This window comes from Elephantulus edwardii, unplaced genomic scaffold (assembly GCF_000299155.1).
Source record: "Elephantulus edwardii isolate Elephantulus edwardi_28Jun2011 unplaced genomic scaffold, EleEdw1.0 scaffold00061, whole genome shotgun sequence".
Classification (NCBI taxonomy): Eukaryota; Metazoa; Chordata; class Mammalia; order Macroscelidea; family Macroscelididae; genus Elephantulus; species Elephantulus edwardii.
Window position 1 is genome coordinate 7,081,977 of NW_006399811.1, and position 22,739 is coordinate 7,104,715.

Here is a 22,739-nt window from a genome sequence, read left to right on the forward strand (position 1 = left end):
CTCCCTTGCAGTTAACTGACTCAGAAAACCCAGTAGAGGATTAGCAATGGGTTCGTACACAGCAACAACAATAACAATGTAATTAATTAGCTACAAAGTCTGACAAACGCCTTATTATAGTGTCTTTCCCTTCACCTAACTTAGCTGCTTACTCGTTTTTGTTCCTTTATGTATTATTTATTTTACACTCTGTAAAAAGCGTAGGCAGCATGAGAAGGGATGAGTCTGACTTCTTATTTCACAAAGGGGAACTGTCCTCATCAATAGCATCCACAGTATAAAACTAATTCCTATAAGGTCAGATATAGTCACCAATCTTACCTCTCTTCTAGGTATGAAATCTGTTTTGAGTGACTACACAGACTTGACAGAATAATACACACACACAGTCATGAGGTTTATTACGGAAGTTAACAGACTATAATTGAGGATGGACGCAAGATTCAGTCCAGACAGCTTCTCTGAAGTGTGATCACAGACCCTTTGACCTTCAGCCTCACAGTTTAAGTTGATGTTACAAAGTTCCCTTTGTCTTTCCAATCATGATTGTCTTCCCTCCATCCTCCGCTTGGGTGAAGGCCTCAGGCTCTAGTTCCATGGGGATGCAATCTCAAGTCTACTCTGTTTCATATCAGTCTCTGGTTCCTTCCTGACATTGCTGTTGCTTTTGTGTAGATCCTGGTCTGCCTAGCATTGAAGTTGCTGACCCCAAAGGATGCACACTGCTTCCTCTTCCTTGTTGGTGTTGAAATTACCAACTTCTGTTCCATTTAAACCTAGTGGGTTGGCAAGACTAGCCATCCTTGTGGTTTGACTGATACATCCTATTTGTATAACCCCATCCATCCACATTATGGAGTCAAAGTCAGTGCTCAGAAAGTCATTTTGATTAATAAAACCCCTGACACCACAAGTCTAGTGAAAGCAGATATAAATGTTTTGTCAGGAAGAAAAGACAAATGATTTGTTAAGACAGAAAAGAAATGTTAGAAATAAAAAGAGGTGTAGTTATGAAGAAAGCAGAAATTTTAGCATGGGACTCGTGAATAACTTTATAATATAAATTTGAAAATTTAAACAAAGTATTTTAAAAGAAAAATATAATTTATTGGTATTAAATATCATCAAGAAAGAAAACCTAAATAGAGCTGAAACCTATAACCATTAAAGAAATTAAGTCAATAGTTTAAAATCTATCATTGATGTTTGATTTCTTATATACTTTTAAACTTCAGTTAGAAGAATGAATTCCAGATCACACTTAGCATTACCATTTCAAAATTAATAGTTCAGCTTTACTTTTCAAATGAATAATGGAACATTTTGGTACATAGGTTTAAAAATAAACATAAATCTACAAATCAGGTTGAAGCCTAATCCTATCAATTAAATCCACAATCTTTCAAGTGGTCATTGTTCCATTAGACTTGTCACTTAATAAAAGTTTGAAATTTGTGCATTTTCAATTAGAGTAATACATAAAAGGAAATCAAAATCTAAGTTACAGCTGAAGTTTCAAGTTAAGTATAAATACAATAAGAGTGATTTAAATTTGACTAGTGGTAGGGTTCATATGCAAGAATCCATAGAGACTTTATATGAATTCCCCATAGATCTTCTCAAACTATAGATTCTGATTCAGTACATATGGGGTGGGAATGCAATTTCTTGGCAGAGGGGTCACACTAAAATGAACTACTCAAAGCTCTGTTTAGAACACAGTTGTCTGATATACGCAGGGTCATCGTGAGTCCACATCAGTGTGACTATAATGGAATTTTTGTTATACCAAAAGTAATTTAAATAGTTGTATGGGTTAAAAAAAATCAAACCATTATGAGAGAAATACTTACAGTTGATGGAATTTTATTAATTTTCTTTTCAAATCTTGACCACCCTCCATTATTTATATCTTGAAACACAAGACCTCATATTATAAACATATAATCAAGTAATATGAATTTTTAAAATCATATTGATTAGAAATCAAGCAAAGGAATGTGATTAAAGCCTGGTTTTATGGAAGTGGATGAATTTAAATTGATATTGAAGGTCTCTTAAAACTTTGACAGAAAAATTAGTTAAACAAGAATGAGTTTGGTTAGTTTGAAAATAGACACTATCTGAATAAGCCATTTTCTTGGGGTGTTGACAGAAAAGAATGAAACGTAAGGTAAAGCAAGGCGTGTTTTGTTTTTTTCCTTTCACAATACCATACTTGTTGTTTTTGTTGTTATTTACTGTCGAGTCACTTGTGACTCATAGCAACCCTATGTACAACAGCCTTGAAACCTTTTCTGTCCTGTGCCAATTTTACTGTCTCTGACACGTCTACCCTCATTACCTCAGTCATTGAATCAATCCATCTCATTGATGGTCTCCCTATCTTTCTCCATCCCTCCACTCTTCCAAGCATGATGTCCCTCTCCAAGGAGGGCGTCCTTGCAGCACACCCAAGGTATGTCAGACGAAGCCTCTGAATCCTTGCCTCCAAGGACCAGGCTGTCTTCACCCTCTCTAGGATGAATCTGTTTGTTCTCCTGGCAGTCCATGGTATATTCAACACTCTTCTCCATTACCACAGCTCAAAGCCATCAATTCTGTTTTTATCATCCCTAGTCATTGTCCAACTCTCTGACATATAGCAGCAATTGTAAAAACAATGGCCTGGATCAGGCGCACCTTAGTCTCTAGACTGACATAATTTTTCTTCAGTACTCTAGAGAGGTCCCTGACAGCCGGCTTTTCCAATGCAATTTGTCTCTTGATTTCCTGGCTGCTAGTACCAAGAATGTTGATTGTGGAGCCAAGCAAACTGAAGCTGTTCACAGTCTCAGTCTTTTCACCATCTATCATGATGCTGCCAATTGGCCCAGTGGTGAGAATCTTTGTTTTCTTGATGGTGAGCCTCAATCCATATTGAAGGCTACATACCTTGATCTTCTGCAGCAAGTGCTTCAGGTCCTCCTTAGTTTCAGCAAGTAGGGTTGTGTCATCTGCAAAATGAAGTTTGTTGATGAATCATCCTCCAATCCTAGAACATAATACACAAAGAAAAAAAAATATTTTAAGGAAATTAATTACTGATAGTCATAAGCTCAGTATATTTTAACTACTCAAAGAAACTACTCAGTGTAACTAGTCAGGAGCATCTTGTCATAATCTACATCAGAAGCTGAGCAGTGATTTGTAATGGAAGTAAAGAGTACAGAATGATGTAGCTGGACATTTTGAAAACAGATTTGACAATGTTGGGTAACTTAAGGTATACAAATCAACTTTCAGGTTCCTCCCATTTCTATAGTCTTCCCTAGATAGAATTTGACATTTTAAGAAATTGTTTTGTAATAATGTCATGTGCATACTTGGTCTTCACTAAATAATTGTTTCTTTTCATGTTATTGTTATTGTTATGTGCCATTGAGTCAACTGTGACTCATAGTGACCCTTTGAACAATGGCTTTGAATCATGACCTGTCCCAAGCCATCCTTACAATCTGATAGATCTGACCCCATTGTGTCAGTCTGTCTCATTCAGGGTCTTCTTCTTCTGCACTGACCTTCTACCCTTCCAAGCATGATGTCCTTCTCCAGGAACTGGTCCATACTGGCAAAATGCCCTAAGCATGTGAGACAGAGCTTCAAAATTCTTGCCTTCAAAGACCAAACTGGTTTCACCCAGTTTTCATGACATGCTTATTGATAACAGAAAAAGAACTGATGCCTTTGAGTTGTGGTGCTGGAGAAGAGTATTGAACATGCCATGGGCTTCCAAGAAACTAATATGTCTGTCTTGAAGACATACTCACCCTCTTGGAGAGGGTGAAACCAGTTTGCCATTTTCATATCAGTTGTCTAAATGTATGTATGTTTTCTCTTTTTAATATCTTCTGTTGAATGAAACAAAACTTGTCATGGGCTGTTGAGTTGGAACCGACTCACAGCTCACCGTTCAGCAGGTTTTCAGAGGCAGTACATTGCATGAAGGGCAGTCTCCTCCTGTGAGATTTACTACTTCTGCAGACCTGCAGGAGGGTCAACTATGAGTCATTTCTGATTCCGTGGTATCTTACAACAACATTACATGGGAGGAGATGTTATTTTTACTTGTGGAGAAGCTAGTAAATTTGAACCTCCTGCCTTTGGACTTTGTTAAATAATTTTATTTGAAAATCTAGACAAGATTCTGTTATTTACATCTTGAAACACAAGCCCTAGAATTGTACAGCAAGTTAATGTAAGACCCAACGTAGACGACATATAATCAGACACAGAAATACATTGACTGGGAGAAATAAATTATATTACATAGCAGAGACTCCTGCCACTAGGCTACCAGCATAATCAAGGATAAAATGTTTTTAAAATATTCTCCGAATACTGAAATTATACTATGAACAAATGGAAAATTTTATCTGTAATTATATAACATATATACAAATATATATATATACACACACACACAAATAATGATCGCAATTACAGAAAAAGTTTACATAAAGGTCTTAGAACATCTCTAAATTAGAAGATAGCTTATCTTCCAGAATTGATGACAAAATTTAACTAATTATAATAGTAATAAACTAAAAAATAATTGAAATATTCAAATGTCATGTTTTTGCTGAGCAGTATTTATTATTGTTCTTTGTTATTCTTTATAATTTATTTCCTATTTTGTTCAAGTTACTGTACTATTTTTATTCTTACTAATAGCTTTATCCCTCCTTACTCTATTACTTTATCTTTCTGTGTTTGTTGGTTAGAACACTCTTACCTTATCAGCATCAGTGTACCTGTATTGAGACTTTGTTCTAACGAAGTTACGTGCAGTAAGTTATTCCTCAAAGAGTATAATTTCTTTTTCCTTAAGATCTATTCATATTGATTAAATTCTTTAACTTTCAGGAAGAAGGAAATTGAAGCTTCTATAATTGCTTCTCTTACTTTTTCTCAATTCTGTGGTGGTTATAAATAGCAACTCTAGATCCAGGCTTCATATGTTCAGATCTTAATCCTGCCCTTAGCTGGTGGACTTGTAAACATGGTAGAGCTACAGAGTATCCCCTTGTTTCTTTACTGATAAAATGAAAATGGTAATTCCAACTCACACAGACTACTGTGAGGTTTGAAGGGACAGCCTTCTTAGTGTGTAATACAATTCAATATATAGTTGTTTGGTGGTGATACTTTTATTTTGCCTTTATTAAGATCCTTCATTATTATTAAAAATTAGTAGATCTACATTGTATTTTAAACTTCAAATAACAACTAATCCTTCCTGAGTTAATTTTCTTAGGTTTTTTTTTGCTTGAGAATGCTATTTGGCCTAAAAATATTTTCTACCATTGCACCCAGCATCATGCTTTATTGACTAAGCCAAAGCATTTGAATGTATGGATCATAAAAAATTATGGCTAACATTGAGAAGAATGGGAATTCCAAAACTTGATTGTGCTCATGTGAAACCTGTACCTAGACCAAGAGGCTGTTGTACAAACAGAGCAAACAGTATGGTTTGAAATTAAGAAAGTGTGTGTCAGACATGCTTGAACATGTATATATGCATACAAGAAGGCAAGCGATCACAGGAATAGGCACACATACACAAAGTCAAACATACCCACACATATGTTGGCTACATGACTGCCAACAAGTTTGCAATCACTTTCATGTACACATGACTGCAAAGTCACTAACACTTTAGCATATGCAATAGGGAACATATGCACCGCCACACACTGAAATGTGAATATCGATGCTTAGGAGAAATGCATGCAAATACATACCCAGAATGTTGGCCCCAGTGAGGACGAACAGGCAAACATTTCACATTGGTGAAAGTAGATTGGAACACATGCTCACAAGGGAACACATGCGTTCACATGCACACAAAGGCACATGCTTACATAAAATTGCACACACTTTTACTCGAGCAAGCGCATAAGCACCTGGAAGCATGAACACAAAAGCATTCTCAGAGGGGAACTCATCCATACTTGAGTGGAATCGGGAACACTCTCTGCATGCACTAAAGTGAATGCACATGCAGGCAGGGACACAACAGGAACCCGTGTACCCACATGGGCACAAACGTGAATGCATACCCACGCATTCCCAAGAGCATGTGGTGAGAGTGTGTGTGTGTGTGTGTGTGTGTGTGTGTACACGCACAAAAATGTGACCCCAAGCAAACATGAACACATGTGCCCATGTGTGCTGCAACACGAATACATGTGTGCATGGAGATGGATGGACCAACGGAATCATGCAAGCAGCTATGTCACAAGCATGGAAGCAAAAACGCAATACCCACACGAACATGAAGCAGAGGTGCCAGTGTGCACCGGGCCCAGGATCGTCTGTGTGTATGCGAATGGAATCTATAACAAATTCACATAAACGAGAGGGAACAAGTAAGCTTATACGGACATGTATCCAGGAAGACAAGCGGAAACACCCACAACAAAACGAACACTCATGCATACAAGGATGTGGACACATACATGTACATTTGTTACAGAAAACCTGAATGGACATGGTGAGAACATGTACACAAATGCATACACAGACATGAAACTGAAGGCATACATAGACAGAACACCAGAGTGCCCACGAGTGTTCACACTGTGTCCTATGCGCACTCAGACACTCATACTTGAGGGAGGGAACAAAAAAGGACCTATGCGCAGATGGAGAACGAAGCAGATAGGGCTAAGGAAACGGGTACACTTACACAAAAGCGAGCACAATGGTAAGGCACCCAAGAGCACAAGTGTGACCCTAAACCAAATCACAACACTCTAAGGGAGGAGTTGAGTGTATATGCATGGACAAGTTTGTGTGCATATGCAAGTAAACACACTTGTACTCACCCACCGGCAAACACAAGCACCCATGAGAAAGCAGGCACATGTTGGTGGATGTGTGTGTGCGCAAATGCCGGCTCACAGGTGTTCAGCTTCAAGAGGCCACACTCACGCATACCCACATGATTGCACCAATGCTTCTGCACAGCATGCAGGTACAAGTTAGCATGTACACACAAGTACATGTTCTGAGGGATAAATATGAGTGAGAAAGTGAACACCCATACAGACATGCTAACCCAAAGCTATGAGTACAGGGACGAACACGCATTTGTGGACGTCAGTGTGGACACATGCAGGTTGGCTCACAGAAACGGGAATGTTCAGGTGAGCTTGAATGCAAATGCGTGTTCACACGCAAATGAAACAAAAATACTTAGGCATAGGTGAATGGCAAATTGTGCGCCACAGCAAATAAAAGTGAATGTAAGTGGATGTACACATCCAGGTACAAGTGTGTGACCTTAGCCTTCACATCTGCAACAGTTCCATAAAGTCGTGAATGTGTTCGTTTCAGCAAACGCACACACGTCTGTGAAAATACAAAAACTTGTGCACAGGAAAATGCAGCAGCATATGGCAATGAGCCAGTAAATACACAGGCATACCAGACCACAAGTGCATACAAGGACAAAAGGCATCACCTTGTGTGTCTATGAATATGTGAGCACGTGTGCATATGCATGCAAACATGCAAATGAAACAAGGATGCACTGCCATATGGGAAAGTGACAGCTTATGCCTGCAGAAATACAGCTCATCTCATATGGGGACACATAAACACGTACTTGAGCATGTTCCATACGGGAATGCATGCATATATGTGCAAACGAAGCATCCAACTCATATGGCATGCACAAAGGAGGTACACAGGCAAGAGACAACATAGACAGTTATAAGCCAGTGCTGATGAAAGTGAAGGCCTGAATGCGAGAACATCCATGAACGCATGCAGTTGCGAATAAACAAACACTTTCAAATATGCAAAAGGGCAGGCACGTGTGAGCATGGTCAAGCGCCAAGGCGAGCGCACACCTGCATGGCTACTAAAGACCAATACATGCACATGTAGGAATATCAAGCACATATGCACACAAAACCACAAACATGTAGGCATGGTGAGTGCATGTGTGAAACACACGCCAGCACCTATACGTGCACTTAAAAAATAAAAACACAAAAAAGCCCTGCAGACACTCGTGTATATGTGCACACGATGCAAACAAGCACAAGCACATGATGAGAATGTATAGTTACAGATGAACGCATGTGCACAGGTGGATGTGCCTAGCTACACACACACAAACAGCAGCAACACAAATGGGTACTGGAGTGTAGGCTGCCAAAAGGAACAGCAATAGCCCAAATGCTATGGTGGAATGGACTGAGAAATTAGGGTACATTCAGACAATGGCATACTATACAGCATGCAGTAGCAATAATTTTGTAAATTACTGCCTAACATGGGAGGGACTGGAGAGCATTATGCTAAGTGAACTAAGTTAAATAAAGACAAATACTGTTTAGGACTATTATTGTAGAGCATGTAGGAGGATTCAAAAGGGGTGCTTAAATATAAGGTCGCACAATTTGATAGGTAGAGGGAGGGATTGGTAAACAAAAGGGGGAAAGTCTGGTGTGAAAAACAATGTATATGAACTTCGTATGTAAACCAGTATAAATTAAAATTTAATTTTTTTATTTTTTTTTAAAGGATAAGTAAATATGTCTTGGAGAAAAGGCAGCCTGAGTGCTCCTTTGGAGCAAAAATGATAAGCTTCAACTAACATACTTTGGATATGTTGCTAGAGAAGGCTGTTTGTTAGAGAAGTACATTGTGCTTGGGAAAGTGGTGGGACAGCGCAAGAGAGGAACACCCTTCAACCAGGTAGATTGATTCAATGACTACAGCAATGAGCTTGTCAAAGGACAGTGTTCAGATCTGTTGTTCATGGAGTAGCTAGAAGTCCTACTTGACTCAGCTGCATCTAATAACAAATATTTCATCCAGCAATCATGTCAAGCCATAAGTTGAAGAAATGGAATGTTTGTAGATGTTCACATTCCTTGATCAAAAAGAAATCTGTTGCATTATATAAACAAATCTGTTGTGTTATATGCGCAAGAAGAAATATTAAATATTCAAAAATAATGGTTAATATGATTGTTTCTGTCAATTCAGAACCAAGTCATAGCTGCCCTCTAGCAGATTTTCAGAGGCTTTAAATCACACAGGAGGAAATTCCCATCTTTCTCCCTCAGAGTATCTAGTGGAATGGAACCACCAACCTTTGGGTTGGCAGTGACCTCAAGGCGACAAGAATTCCCTAAATAATATAATTGTTGTTGTTGTATACTGTAGAGTCGAGACTGACTCATAGTTGACGCTCCAGAGGATTTTCAGAGGCAGTTGCATAGGAGGAAATTGCCCATTCTTCTCTTGCAGAGCAGCTGGTGGTCTTGAACTCTTTGACTTCAGGATTGCCACACAGCTTCTTGCCACTAGGCCACCAAAGCTCTCTAAATAAAATAAAATAAAAAAATAGTAATAAGTAAATTTGACAACAGAAAGAGAAAGTGGAGGAAATACTTTGTGTACACCACGCTTTGGCACTTATCACCAATTCTCATGTATTGAAGTAAATGTCAAGGGCATACAAACTTGAAAGAACTGCTTGTTTGAGTGAAGTACTGTAGTCTAAGTGATACAAATTGGATAAAATTAAAGTGACTCTAGGGATTTGTATTTCAGAGCAGCTGAATGGTGATGATTGCCAATGTAAAGCAGTAAAAATGAGAAGCAGCAGAAAATGTCCCACAGAAAATGGTGGATGAATTCTATGATGCCCAGGTGTTACAGTGTTAACCATTTTATTAATACATGTACTATATAATCTTACTTTCTTTGTTCTTGTCACTTTTCCTTTGTAATACTGGTACTTACCTCAGTCTGTTATTTACCTTAGTCTTTATGGTCCCTTTAACTTCAGGAATCTCCCAACTAAAAGTAAGAAACTTCATTTCTGTAAAAGGCTCTCTTTTCTCTTGTACATTGTGCCATTTGTTATTAAAATCCTTTTATACTAAAGAGCTGTCCAGCCATTTCCAACCACTAGTCCATCCAAAGTTCATTTTCTAAATGTCTCCCTAAAATCCTATGAAACAAGAATCCTCCAAAATTAGAATCCATAACATAGACGTATTCGTTAATAACTGGAACCATTGACATGTTTCATCCTATTTAGTGTTGTCATCTCTTACACATGATGAGGGAAAATAGGACGACAGTGAAGTGAACCCATTCACCACAGCATTATACACAATGAAATGTTAGTGAATGCACAAACGCAGTGGTATATATGACATTTTTTATCATGCTTTGTTGAAATGATATTGATTTTTTAAAAGGTTTTTGAGGTTAACTGAAAAATTCCTCTTTTGAGAAAAGTATTAGAACACTTATTTCCTTAACACAATATAAAAACTATTAAAGGGGCCTATAAATATGTTTAGTTGACAGAACTTTTCCATTCATTTATGTTTCAGGATTCTATGCAATATTGTTAAGGAGTTGGCTTTGGGTACTTTTAGTTGAAGTGTTTAGACATAATCACCCAAAGTGATTGCATCTGTTTACATTTTTCCCTGAACTTTCAAAACTTGTACTTTTTGCTATAAAAAATGATGCTTTTGTTCTTTATATCATTGTTCATCATATTCAAAGTCTGTAGTGGCATCCACTTCCCAAACAACATGCCTCTGGAAACTCTGTGAACTTTAATAAAGGGTGATAGTTACAGAAAGGCTTGAAGCCTTTTGTTCATAGGGTCACTGTGAGTCGTGCTCGAGTCTACGGCAATCAACAGCAACAAATATTTTTCTACATTTTGTTCAGCTTTCTTAGTGATTTTTTTTTTGTTTACTTTCACATCGGTAAAAATATTCCTTATGTAAAAATTTTGCCCCTTCCCTCATAAAAATGAGTACTAATCACTATACTTTCAGGGACATCCAGGGATTAGATAGGAGAGCCATCAGACCCAGTGCTTAGTGCACAGCAAACTTGCAGTATGTCCTCTGCATGGTGCGGATTTGTCTCTCCCACCCCTTAAATACTTAAGCCTTCCAACATGCCGTGTTACTTATTATTTGTCTCCATAACTAGAATATAAATTCACAGAAGCAGAGGCATTTCTGTTTTGTTCCCACAGATATCCTGACAGGCACATAATAAACACTTCATAAGTAATCATTGAGTTAATGAATGAATTTTTATGTAAATGTACACACAATGCTTTTCACATATTAAGAAATTAAATTCACAAGTAGTCATTTCAGTTTTTTTCAGTATAATTTCAGAAATAGTTACTAAACCTTTACAACTAAGTGCTTAATACTTGTGTGTTGGTTCTGAAGAAGTAGAATGAGGTAGTAATGGATGAACCAGTGTGATAATAAATAAAAAAGAAGTAGGCTCAAGCAACAGTGAGTCCAGAATATTTGGGTTTGGAGGATCAATGATGTCGACAAAGCAGTTATAACATTTCCATAATCTAGAGATGATTGTGCAGGTGAAAGATAGGCAGTAAACTTCCACACGATTTACTGCATACAAAAACTGCTGGAAAGTTCCCTGTGAGTTGGCTCTAGACTCAACACTGTTTTAACAACAGAGATGATTTTCCATAATCTAGACATGATTTTACATAATCTGGAGATGATCATGATCTCCTGTAACATATTCCGTAGCATGTTGCACTGCAAATCCAAAGATGATGCCTCTCTGACAGTTCAAATCCCCTAGTGACTCTGCAGGAGACAGGTGGACAGTCTCCTCCCGTGCACTGTACAGCCACCTGTAAGATTGCTGGAGGGTCAGCTGACAGTTGCTTCTGATCAATGACCATGAGTGAGAGACAGACAGATGATGTAGAAATCCTAGTAGCATAGTGTTTAATATGATGCACTGCTACTGAAAGCTTGGCAATTCCAACCCGCAAGCCACTCCATGGAAGGAAGATAGATTATCTCTTCTAGTACTCTTGGAAACTAATGAGCAATCAACTCAACAACATGGGTGGGTAGAGATGATTTAAATTAAACAAGAGGATGTGTGTAGGGTATATGCAGATATGATGCTACTTTATGTAAGAAACTTGATCATGCAGGGATTTTAGTATCATGACAGTCATGGAACCAGTCCCCCTCCAGTACCAAGGGAAGGAAGACTATGCAACAATCCTGTGCCACCTAGCGTCATTACTAGCTAACAATCTTTGTTAGGGGGCAGGTAATGATAGATATATAGGAAAATACCAGAAGTTAGATATTAAAGTATATAAAGGAAGAGTGAAGTATGATGGTAAAATTTAAAAAGTAAAATGCATTAAGTTAGAGTATTTGGATACCTTAAAGGTGGTGAAGAGGGAAAAATAACAATCTACTTCATCAGGTTTATTTATGAAAGATAGAGTTAAAAGCAGAACTTAATTCTTTCATATATATTTCTTTTTATGGAACTGTTTCTTAAGGCCATAATTTCTTTAAGCACTCATTAAACAAGTATTTTCTGTACAGCTGTCCCTGCCAGGTACTGTTCTAAAGACAGAGAATACAGTAGAGTATGGTAATCTGTAATTAATCTGGTTTTAAAGAGCTGTACTGTATTTTAAAAGATGATTGTCAATATATTTTTTTATAGCAGAAAGAAGAAAATAATCCATAATCCACTATTCTTAATAAGTTTTGGAGAAGAGCCTTCAAGATTTCTTTTGTAGACTAGTTTTCTCCAAAACCAGTATTATATTTAGCATGCTATTTTCTTAACTTGGCTTTTTTCACATAAAATTATGAACACATTTTCTGTACCAGTATTTCAGTATCATTTTTATAATAAAATTTTTCTTTTATACTGGTTTATTTACAAAGTTTGTATATGTTGTTTTTCACACCGGATCTTTCCCATTTACTTCACTTCCTTCCCCACTCATCAAATTGTGTCACCCTATGATTAATGCCCCCCAATTCTCAGCCCTGTGTTCCTCTCCCCCTTGGATTCTCATACTCGTTCTACAATAACGGTCCTTACTATGCTGAGTTAGATCACTTAGCATAATCCTGTCTAGTCACTCCTAAGTTAGAAGTAATTTACAGAATCATTGCTCTTGCGTGTAACCAAGTATTCCATCATGTCAATGTACCATAATTTCTCAATCCAGCCGATTGTGGTTGGACGTTTAGGCAGCTTCCATGTTCCTGTGATAGTGAATAATGCTGCTATGAACATTGGTATACAAGTCTCCATTTGTGCCTCAGTTCTTATTCTCTCTCAGGGTATATTCCAAGCAGTGGAATAGCTGGGTCATATGGAATTTCAGTGTTCAGCTTTTTGAAAAGTATACAATTTTAATATTAATGTAAAATTTCAATATTTAGATGTTTCTTAATTTTTTAGACAAAAATGTAGAACTTTTATTAAACTATTTCACCAAAAACCCTTATTTATATACACACCTTTTGGGAATATGATAATTTCACTCTAACAGGTCCTTGAATGTGGAATCAATTCGATCAAAAAGCAAAAATAAAGCCCTTCAAGTCAATTTCAATTCATGACGACTGAGGACAGAGTAAAAAAATGCCCCTTAAATTTTCCAAAGCTGTAAATCATTACAGAAGCAAGCCACCTCATCTTCTTCCCACAGGGTAGCTCATGGATTTGAACTGCTTATTTCCATTAGCAGCCCAGCTCTTAAACATTAGCTACTGTGGTGCAGGAGTCAAAGCATTTGGCTTCCAACCAAAAAGTCCATGGTTAGAACTCACCATTCACACTATGCAACAGTCTGCTTTAAAGAACTCCCACTTCGAATATCTGTGGGTCAGTCTCAGAAGGTTGCTATGAGTCAGAATCAATTTGATGGCAGTGGACTTGGTTTTGAGTTTATTACTTTCAAATTATGTGACACTATTCATGCTCTGGTGGCCTAGTGGTAAGAAGCTGTGCTGCAATCCCAAAGGCATGCAGTTCTAATCCACCAATAACAACACCATGAGAGAAGAATAGGCAAACTCTTATGCAGTTAACTGCCTCTGAAAACCTGCTGGAGGGTCAGCTGTGGGTCACTTCCAACTCAGCTATATCAACATTATTCATGAATGTATGTGGCATTTTCATTTTCTATGTTGCCGTGGTAGAATTCTCATCTTCCGTGCTGAAGTATTGGGTTCAATTTCTGGTCAGAGTACATTCACCACTCATCTGTCTGATACTGTATGATACTAAATAGATTTTGGCCAAGTTTCGAAACTATGACTAGGAAGAAAGGCCTGTGGACCTACTTCTAAAAAAAAAAAAAAGCATGTGAAAACTCTGGATTGCAACAGTCAGATCCTATTGTGCATAGTGCCATGAGTCAAAAACAGGCTTGACAACAGCAAACAGTTTTCATGCATTTGACGAGAATACTTAGATAAATCGGGGATTATATTTTATATTAAAGTATATTTTGGATTTCATTTTCCCCCTCTAACCTTAGAAGCCTGGGAACTCTGATGACCTAATGGTAAGGAGTTGCGCTGCCAACCCAGTGGCACGTGGTTCAAATCCACCAGCTGCTCTGTGGGAGAAAGAGAAAGACGTCTCCTCCAGTGTGACCAACTGCCTCTGAAAACTCTCAGCTTTGAGTGGCTTCTGACTATTTAGCCCTCAACTATAACCTTAAACGCTAGTGCTAATACCAAACCCAACTCACTGGCTTGTGTCAAGTCCAGCTCCTTAAGAATGCCCCCAATGGCTTTCTGAGCCTATATGTCTTTCTAGAGGAGATTGCCTTCTTTCTTCCCCAGAGTGTTTGGTGGATTTAAATTGATGACCTTTCAGTAAGCCGCCCAACACATTACCATTCTGCCATGAAGGCTCCTTTAAAAGCTAATAGATGGCTACAAATAAACGTAGCTATCTTTGGAGTATGAACCTCAGAAGGCTCTCTGTTCATCTCAAATATTTTGTTCTACCAGACAAATTTTAGAACTTTAGACTGGTTCTTTCTGTACTGTAGGATGCAGCAGGAGCATCTTTTCAAAGCTTATGGCAAAGTAAATTTCCCAGCTCCTAACTCAGGTGGTATTTAAATCATTGCTCTTTTGATAGCACCCAGTCACTTAACTGCTGTGCCACCAGTACTCCTTTCATGTGCTGATACCAGTTACAAAATCAAAACAAAGAGTTTATCCAAGTCCTGCTTTCACTTTTTAAGGATATAGCCACTGAATCAGTCATTTCTGTCGTATGCCTCCATCTTCAACTTAAAAACTCCTTAGATTTCCCCAAATACATTGTTTTTCCTTAACTTATGAGATACCAAGGAAGAAATTTCGTTTTAACATCCATTTCATAAATTAGACTATGAGCAGTGTAAGGCAGATGCTGACTTCTACTTGGGGAACCAGCATAACTCCCTCTAAAAGTGTTTTTATGCTTACAATTATTTGATTCTTTCTTTGCAATGCTTTTCAAAGAAAGCACATTGATACCTATTTCCAAGATACAAGAGATTTAAGAAGGAGTATATGTTGAGGAAATAAATATTAACTTTCTCACACATTGGATTCAATGAATTCCTTTCCTCCAAAAATAATATTTTGTATCAAAGCATATAAACTTACTAATCTTATCAACAGTAGTCCCCAGGTTTGACTTAATAGCCCATTTTGTTAAATGGTGAAGACCAAGACAGGAAAGTTAGAATGACATACACAAAATCATACAACCCTGGTAGAGCTGTTAAGAGAAGCACTCAGACTTTCTTTTTGTTCAGTGCATCATCCTCTGTGGAGCTGACTTAAAGGTTCTCTCTCATTATTATAAGTCATCTGTCACATCATCTCAGCTCATACCCAGTGGCAAAGGAGATGAAAAGATAAATTTAAAACTTAATGGTGGGGAAAAAAACCTTAATGGGGCTTTTTATAACTTATTTGTCTTCTAATCTAAAAATAAGAAATATTTCTAGAGGATGAGGAAGTGAATGAAGCCGTTTTAGAGCTTTATTTGCTAAAATATTATTATGTCTCAATATAAATGAAGCAGATTCAGTAGTGACTGTAATTAAATATTGTGATTCTGAAAGAACATTCATTTTACAGCAGGTAAAATAATTCAAAAGTGTGTAGCAGAGTAGGGAAACTCACTGTCTAATTTCTGCCTATCAGAACTATAAAGATTTCTTTCTAATTCAGTAGTAATGTTATTTTAAGAGTACAGCTTGCTTGCTGCTTGGAGATTAAAAGTTAAAAGGAACTGGTCCTGTTTAATATTCAAGCCTGCCTGTGACTAACCCAGCAGACTGTTGATTCTGCTCTTGGTAATATTGTTCCCCCATTTCTAGATGATACGGGGTGTGGATCAGGGGACAGGTATATATTCTTCTGTCTTCTTTGAAGTAGCATGGTCCTTCTGAGAACTAAGGAACTTCGAAGCTCAAGTCCTTTCCCCTTTGTACAGAGGTTGCATTTTTGTGGAAGCAGAGAAAGTGATACAGTATAGACTTCTTTGTTATTAGTTCATTTTTTCTTATCTGGTTTCCTTCCTTTCCCCTCTTTCAGTAGCAGTTGTTCCCATTTCAGGAGTACTGTCCTCTTTCTGAACCTAACTAGAAAGAGAATCTAAAAGAGAAAAGGTATAACAACTATTTGTTGGAGTTTGAAATGTGGTTTCTCATGTTGCAAGGACAATTTCAAAATAGTTAAAAACATTTAAATGTATTTGCTAATGAGTTCATGAAAAGTTTTTTTTGGGTTTTTTTTTTTTAATAAAATGAACAAATTCCGTTTCAGATTTCTGTTCTTAACCAGACATTGCAAATAAAGGGAAAACTGTTTATTTTCTAAAATTATTTGTTTTCTCTTTCCTACTAGAATTTTTTTTTTTTACTTCCAAGTTTGGTTTCCTGTCAATTATTTGGAAATTAAAATAAACTATTCTGTAATAGTGTCATTTTATAAGAAATTACCTTTGGTAAGCAATTATCAGATTCTTAAATAGTAAGATTTTCTTTTTTCTTTACTAACCTCTCCTATGATCCAAATAGTAATTTCTAACTTGGAAAAAATGACTTTTGTTAAATCATAGTTTTGAAGACTGAGGCCTTGTTGTTCAGTGTGCTTTGACAAGCTGATTTGTTTAAATTTACTGCTTTGTGCCATTTCCACAAATTTGAGCTAATTAGACTGTTTTTTAAAAAAAGAGAAAAGTGTTAGAAGTCATATGTGTCTAATTCAGAAAATGGCTTTATGCATTAAGGCTCATTTAACCACTGGTGGTTAGGAGTTGAGAGACTGTTATTGGCCATAATTTTAAAATACAGTAGCATCAAACTCTCTTGTACTGCAGTCACATAAGATGCTTTGCTGTCAACCTCTCAGTCGTTAGGAATGTTGCAGTTTGGCTTAGGTCTTACTGATCAAGATATCACAGAGAAGACACTCTGTATTAGTCATAGAAAAAAGCACATCACTTTCCAGCATGCAAAGATAGTAATAGGATAAGCACTGCCAATTGAATTTTCATAGGAGGGATTGATTTGTGTGCATTACTGGGTCTATGTAAAATGGTGTCCTTTTGGCACTAGTAGAATATAAATTTCAGTAAATTTTCTTTCCTTGTTGCAGATTAATGTAATACAGAGAAATGCTCTGTAACTGGGGGAGCAGTGGTTGGGCGTCTGTTAATAGCCTGAAAGTAACTAATGAGGATGTGCAGTGGGAAGGATTGATTGAATAGCTGCAGTCCTGTTTCTTTCTCGCTGCTCTCACTGCAAGCTGTAGGAAGGGAGGGGGAAGAGCAAGCCACAGAGAGGGAGGGAGCGAGAGAGAAAAAACGCTTTCTCTTAAGTGGAAGTAGCACGGATCCCAGGGGCCAGGAGGCCAGAAATGGAAGTTTAAACTGCATCTGTCTTTTAAAGGGAGAACAGCAGGAATCAAAATGTCAGTCTCCGGAGTCACAGTTTACTCCTTTTTTTTAAAGATCTGGAAGAGAACACGGAATACTTTTTTTAGGATGTGGTGGTGTTTTCTTTTTTCCTTGTCCATGTTGAGATTATCTAATGTTGTCTGAGAAGCTGGATTCCTGTATGTCTGTCAGTTGAAGTGGAGATGGGAAGCAGTTGTGATAAAGGTATAATATGTATGTATCTATCAACGGTGTGCAAGTGTGAATGTGTAGAAATTGTGTGTGTGTGTGTGTGTGTGTATCTACGAAAGAAATCTTAAAATGTATATGAAATATAATGTATATGGTAATTGCACTGGAGAAGATTCTCTCTTCTGCAAAATTTGAAGCTTCTAGGTCAGTTTGAACAGATTCTGGATTCCGGAGTAAGATCTTAGTAAGGTCATATTGCCAGAACCAAGGAGAAGCTGATCTATTTTTATATCTGCATAGGCATATATGTGATTTTATCCTGGCAGCGGCTTTCAGTCTTCTCAGTGACCCATTGGTTGCAGGCTGGTGAATCATCTTCTGTGCACAGAGCTGAACTTTGACCTTTTTGCAAACACCATCCAATCATGTACAACACTAGACTGTATTTTATTCACAAGAATATCAGAAATTTGTTTTAATCTATTAACTCCTGTGTTTCTGACAAAGAGAGAAGTGCATTCATACACTGTGAAGTACAAATAGAAAATTAACTTGTGGATAGCAAGAAAAGCTCAGAGAAAATGGTTTTTTAATGTTTGCATGGGTAAAGAGAAAAGCTGTCACATTAAAACATTCTCATCTGTGATCCAATCTCCTTGGAATCTTGGTATTTGGAAATAGTACAGAGAAAAAAGAGACAAATCCTATGAAAGTCAAATGCACTCCATCTTCTAAGCAAACTTACTTTTGTGGACAAAAAATGAGTAACTAAAGTTTAGCAAAAGATTCTAAATGTTGAGTTCTGAATAATATTTCTTTCTCTTTGGTCTTTTCCAGAGGTGCCTGCAGAAAGGTCCCCTCGCAGACGGAGTATCTCAGGGACTAGTACATCAGAGAAACCCAGCTCCATGGACACTGCAAATACCTCACCATTCAAAGTACCAGTAAGTGTTTATCTTCTCTTGCTGGTGAATATTTTACTTTTATCCTTTCTTCTTGAAGTTAAAAACAAACTTCTAAGAAAACAGAAGTTTCTACTTGTTAAGAACTTTTAATGGTGCAGTTAAATGATGTAGTCATCAACTTGCGTAGCTTAACCATGGTACTGGGTACTACCCACTGCCTTCAGTAGAATATCACAAAGTTTTAGAGAAACCATCTTTACTTGTGAAATATTTCTAAAATATATAACTAAATATGTTCAGGTGAAACTCTTTGAAGAAGAAGTGTGCAAATCTTTTCAGGATGTTTTTTACCAGGTTACTAGCTAATTCCTATCAAAGCTTTGGAAAGAAATTGATTGAAATTCTTAAAGAGGTGAATTTTATTTTCTGTTTTGTGATATTCCAGAGTAAAGCATAGTGAGAATAATGGCACTTTCGTACAGACCAGATCATCAAGGATTAAACAATCATAAGTTTTCATCCTGAGACCTAGCCAATATTTGGTTTAAGCCATTTTTTAAATAAATATCTAAATGCTTAAGAAATGTTCTGAAAGAAGGTAACTCCCTAAAGTGACCCGCTAGTTCTTAGAATTTGTATTAAATACTGAAGAAGGCTGAGAAGAAAAGGCTGTGTATGATCAGTTCCACCAACTAGAGACCTAAAGGCCTGGCTTGGATCTTTTTTGATGTAACAGAATACCCATATTTAAATCATTGTATTACTTACTTTGTTTTATTTGGCAAAAAAAACCTTTTTTTGTCATAACATTTTATTAAAATTATAAAAGTATAAACTTGTCATAACTCTTTCCTTAGAGTTAGTAACCATTCAAAGTACACCTGAAATCCATTCTAATATTTTTTATAAAAGTTTCTTTTTTTGTAAAAAAGTTTTTTAAATCAGTGAAGTCACCTAATAATGTTTGATGTCTATTACATTGACTTATTTTTTAAATTATTACAGTCTTTTGAGTGGAATTGATACTGATACTTTGTGACATAAGCTGATATTAATTGTAAATTAACACAGAATGAGTTTCTTTTTAATTAATCCTAAGGAGCAAGATTTTCTGTCACTGTGTTTTAGGGGATTATCTGTAAAGGTGACACCTTTCCCATTTTAATAAATTTTCTTGTTTTTAAAGATCATAAGCAAGTATAAGGTTCATATTCTAACCAAATTAAGGTGGAAACTTAAAACTATCATATTTAGGTTTTTTGCACTGAATATCTTTCATAGACATAACTACGTATTTTCAGTCATTTCTTGACTAAAAAAACCATGTTGGGTTGTTTTTTGTTTTTTTTTTCTTTTTTCACTTTTTGTGTTCCTGGTGAAGCAGAGATAAATATAATAATAACAACAGTATGGTGAAGAGTGACTTGTATTTTATATTTCATATCATACTATAACAGTGAGGATTTATTCATTTTTTAATTGTTCAAGTTTACTAAGACTATCCCTCCCTCTGAAATATAGTAAACTTGAAATACTTCTTACCATGACGTACAAAGTTGATTACTGGGCTTTAAAATTTTGTATTAGTGAGGAACTGCAATTTTTATTTAAATAAAGCCTTATCTTACTAAGGAGACCAATTATTGTTTTTAGTATAAGTAGTAAACCAATGATTCATTCATACTCTTGAAGATTAGCTCACAACCCACTTAATCAGTTATTAGTCTTCTGACAGCCCCAGCCAGAACACTGGTAGAAATAATGAGGGAAAGAGCGAATGGCAGTCATCACAAAGCCAGTGCTCTTACCTCCCTAGATCTTAGGCATCATAGACTCTTGCCTAGATGATTATCTGGAAAGTAACCATCAAGGAATTGAGTACTTCACAACTAGATTCTTCTAGAGTTTTGTAAATATCACATCTTTTCAAATTTTAAATATTCTAAATGAATCTCGCAGTATTATATAGCCTCACTTTTTAAAAAAATAGCACAGTGAATATAATTTCACATTTTCATGATGACTCCGTTTTATTATTAACATTGTCAGTTGCTGTACTAAACATCATCTTATACACAATGTTACCCTTAAGAGCTGTTGATAAATATGATGCCACCTGCTTTTATCCTAAAGGGATTCAGATTAGTTTTTATGATTCTTTGGCTTTCCTTTTCTGTTTTCTTTCATTGCTTTCTCTCTCTTTTTTTTTTTTTCTGTTGCAAATACACCTTTTTAAAAACTATATTAAACTAGTAAAAATAAAAAATTTTCTTTTTTAAAATAACTCCCCACAGTTTCCAATTATACAGCCATTTTTTTAAACAGAAAGATATTGACATCTGTTGCAGTTGTTGTTATGTAGAAGGGAGATTTTGTAATTCTACGTGTTATATGTTTATTTTTGTTGTTGTTGTTGTTGTTGTTGTTGTTGTATGTACCATGGAATAGAAACTGACCCATATCTGACCCTCCAGTGGGTTTTCAGATGGAGTTAATCACATGAAAAGAGATTGACCTTCTTCCTCCCACAGAGCGCCTGGTAGATTCAATCCATGTGCCTTCAGATTAGCAGTGCAACTCCTTACCCCTAGGCCACAATGTGCCTCGTGAAGTCCTTCATGTCTTAATAAAACTGAATAACCATTCAATTACCGTTTACTCAATGGCACATAACCATCCCAAACAGTTTCTATTTTTTAAGAGAAGTCAAATTTTTCTGGCTAAATGGGACACTGCGGTACTTTGATGTCTCTGTAAGTATAGTTTTTAAAAATTACAGAATAATAGTAATAACTAATGTCACTTATATCATGTATATATTGATGAATAGATTTTATCTAGTTTCCAGAAACACACAACATATTTTTGCTTAATAACTTCTAAACAGACTTTTTGAAAATATCAAAAGTGTAAAAAGGAGCCAAACTTTGAGATAATTTACCTTTAAGTTATCTCCATAGTCTCTTGAAGATCCTTTCCATGCTAACTTTATGAAGCAGTAGAAGTAAGATTTAAGTACAAGTGTTAGTGGTTCCAGAATCCAGGTGTCATTATTGTGATGCGCAGCACATTCACTGTTCATCAGGTGGACCCAAAAGGAGCTTCCAGTGGACTCCTGGAAAGACCCTTATTGTTCTTCCTTGCTCCATTTCGGACTCACTGGGAACAGTTGAAATAGATTTAGCAATCCCTGACTGACATTATTAACAGTGACAAGGTCAAGGACGGTAGTCTTCAATATGGATTAAAACTCAGCATCAAGAAGGCAAAGATTCTCACCACTGGGCTAATTGACAGTAGTACCATGATAAATGGAGTAGAGATTGAAGTTGTTAACAATTTCAGCTTGCTCAGCTCCGCAGTCAACACTCTTGGCATCACCAGTCAGGAAGCACTGGGGAAATCTGCTGTCTGGTACCGCTTCAGCATACTGAAAAGCAGCAATGTTAGTCTAGAGACAGAGGTGTGCCTGATCTAAGTCCATGGTCTTTGCAATTACTTACTGTTTATCAGAGAGCTGGACAGTGACTAAGAATGACAGAAGACGAGTCAATGCCTTTGAATTGTGGTCCTGAAGAAAATTCTTGAGCATAACATGGACTGCCAATAAAACAAATAGGTCTATCTTGGAGAGGGTTAAACCACGTTTCTCCTTGGAGACTAGGATTTTGAAGCTCTGTCTCACATATTTTGGGCATATGACCAGGAGAGACCAATCCTTGGAGAAAGACATCATGCTTGGAAGGGTGGAGGGACAACGCAGGAGAGGAAGACCCTGGATAAAATGGATCAGTACAGTGACTGGGGCAATGGGGGGTTGGTGTG

At 36.8% G+C, this 22,739-nt stretch overlaps 1 protein-coding gene across 2 annotated transcripts in view; it reads left to right on the forward strand.

The window, feature by feature from the left end:
- RASAL2 (RAS protein activator like 2) overlaps positions 1-22,739 on the forward strand; it is a 460,670-nt gene that overhangs the window by 312,500 nt on the left and 125,431 nt on the right. For both annotated transcript variants that reach the window (XM_006887716.1, XM_006887717.1), the window contains exon 4: positions 18,847-18,953. In XM_006887716.1, coding sequence (XP_006887778.1) covers positions 18,847-18,953 — 107 coding nt within the window. The remainder of the gene's footprint in view (positions 1-18,846; positions 18,954-22,739) is intronic.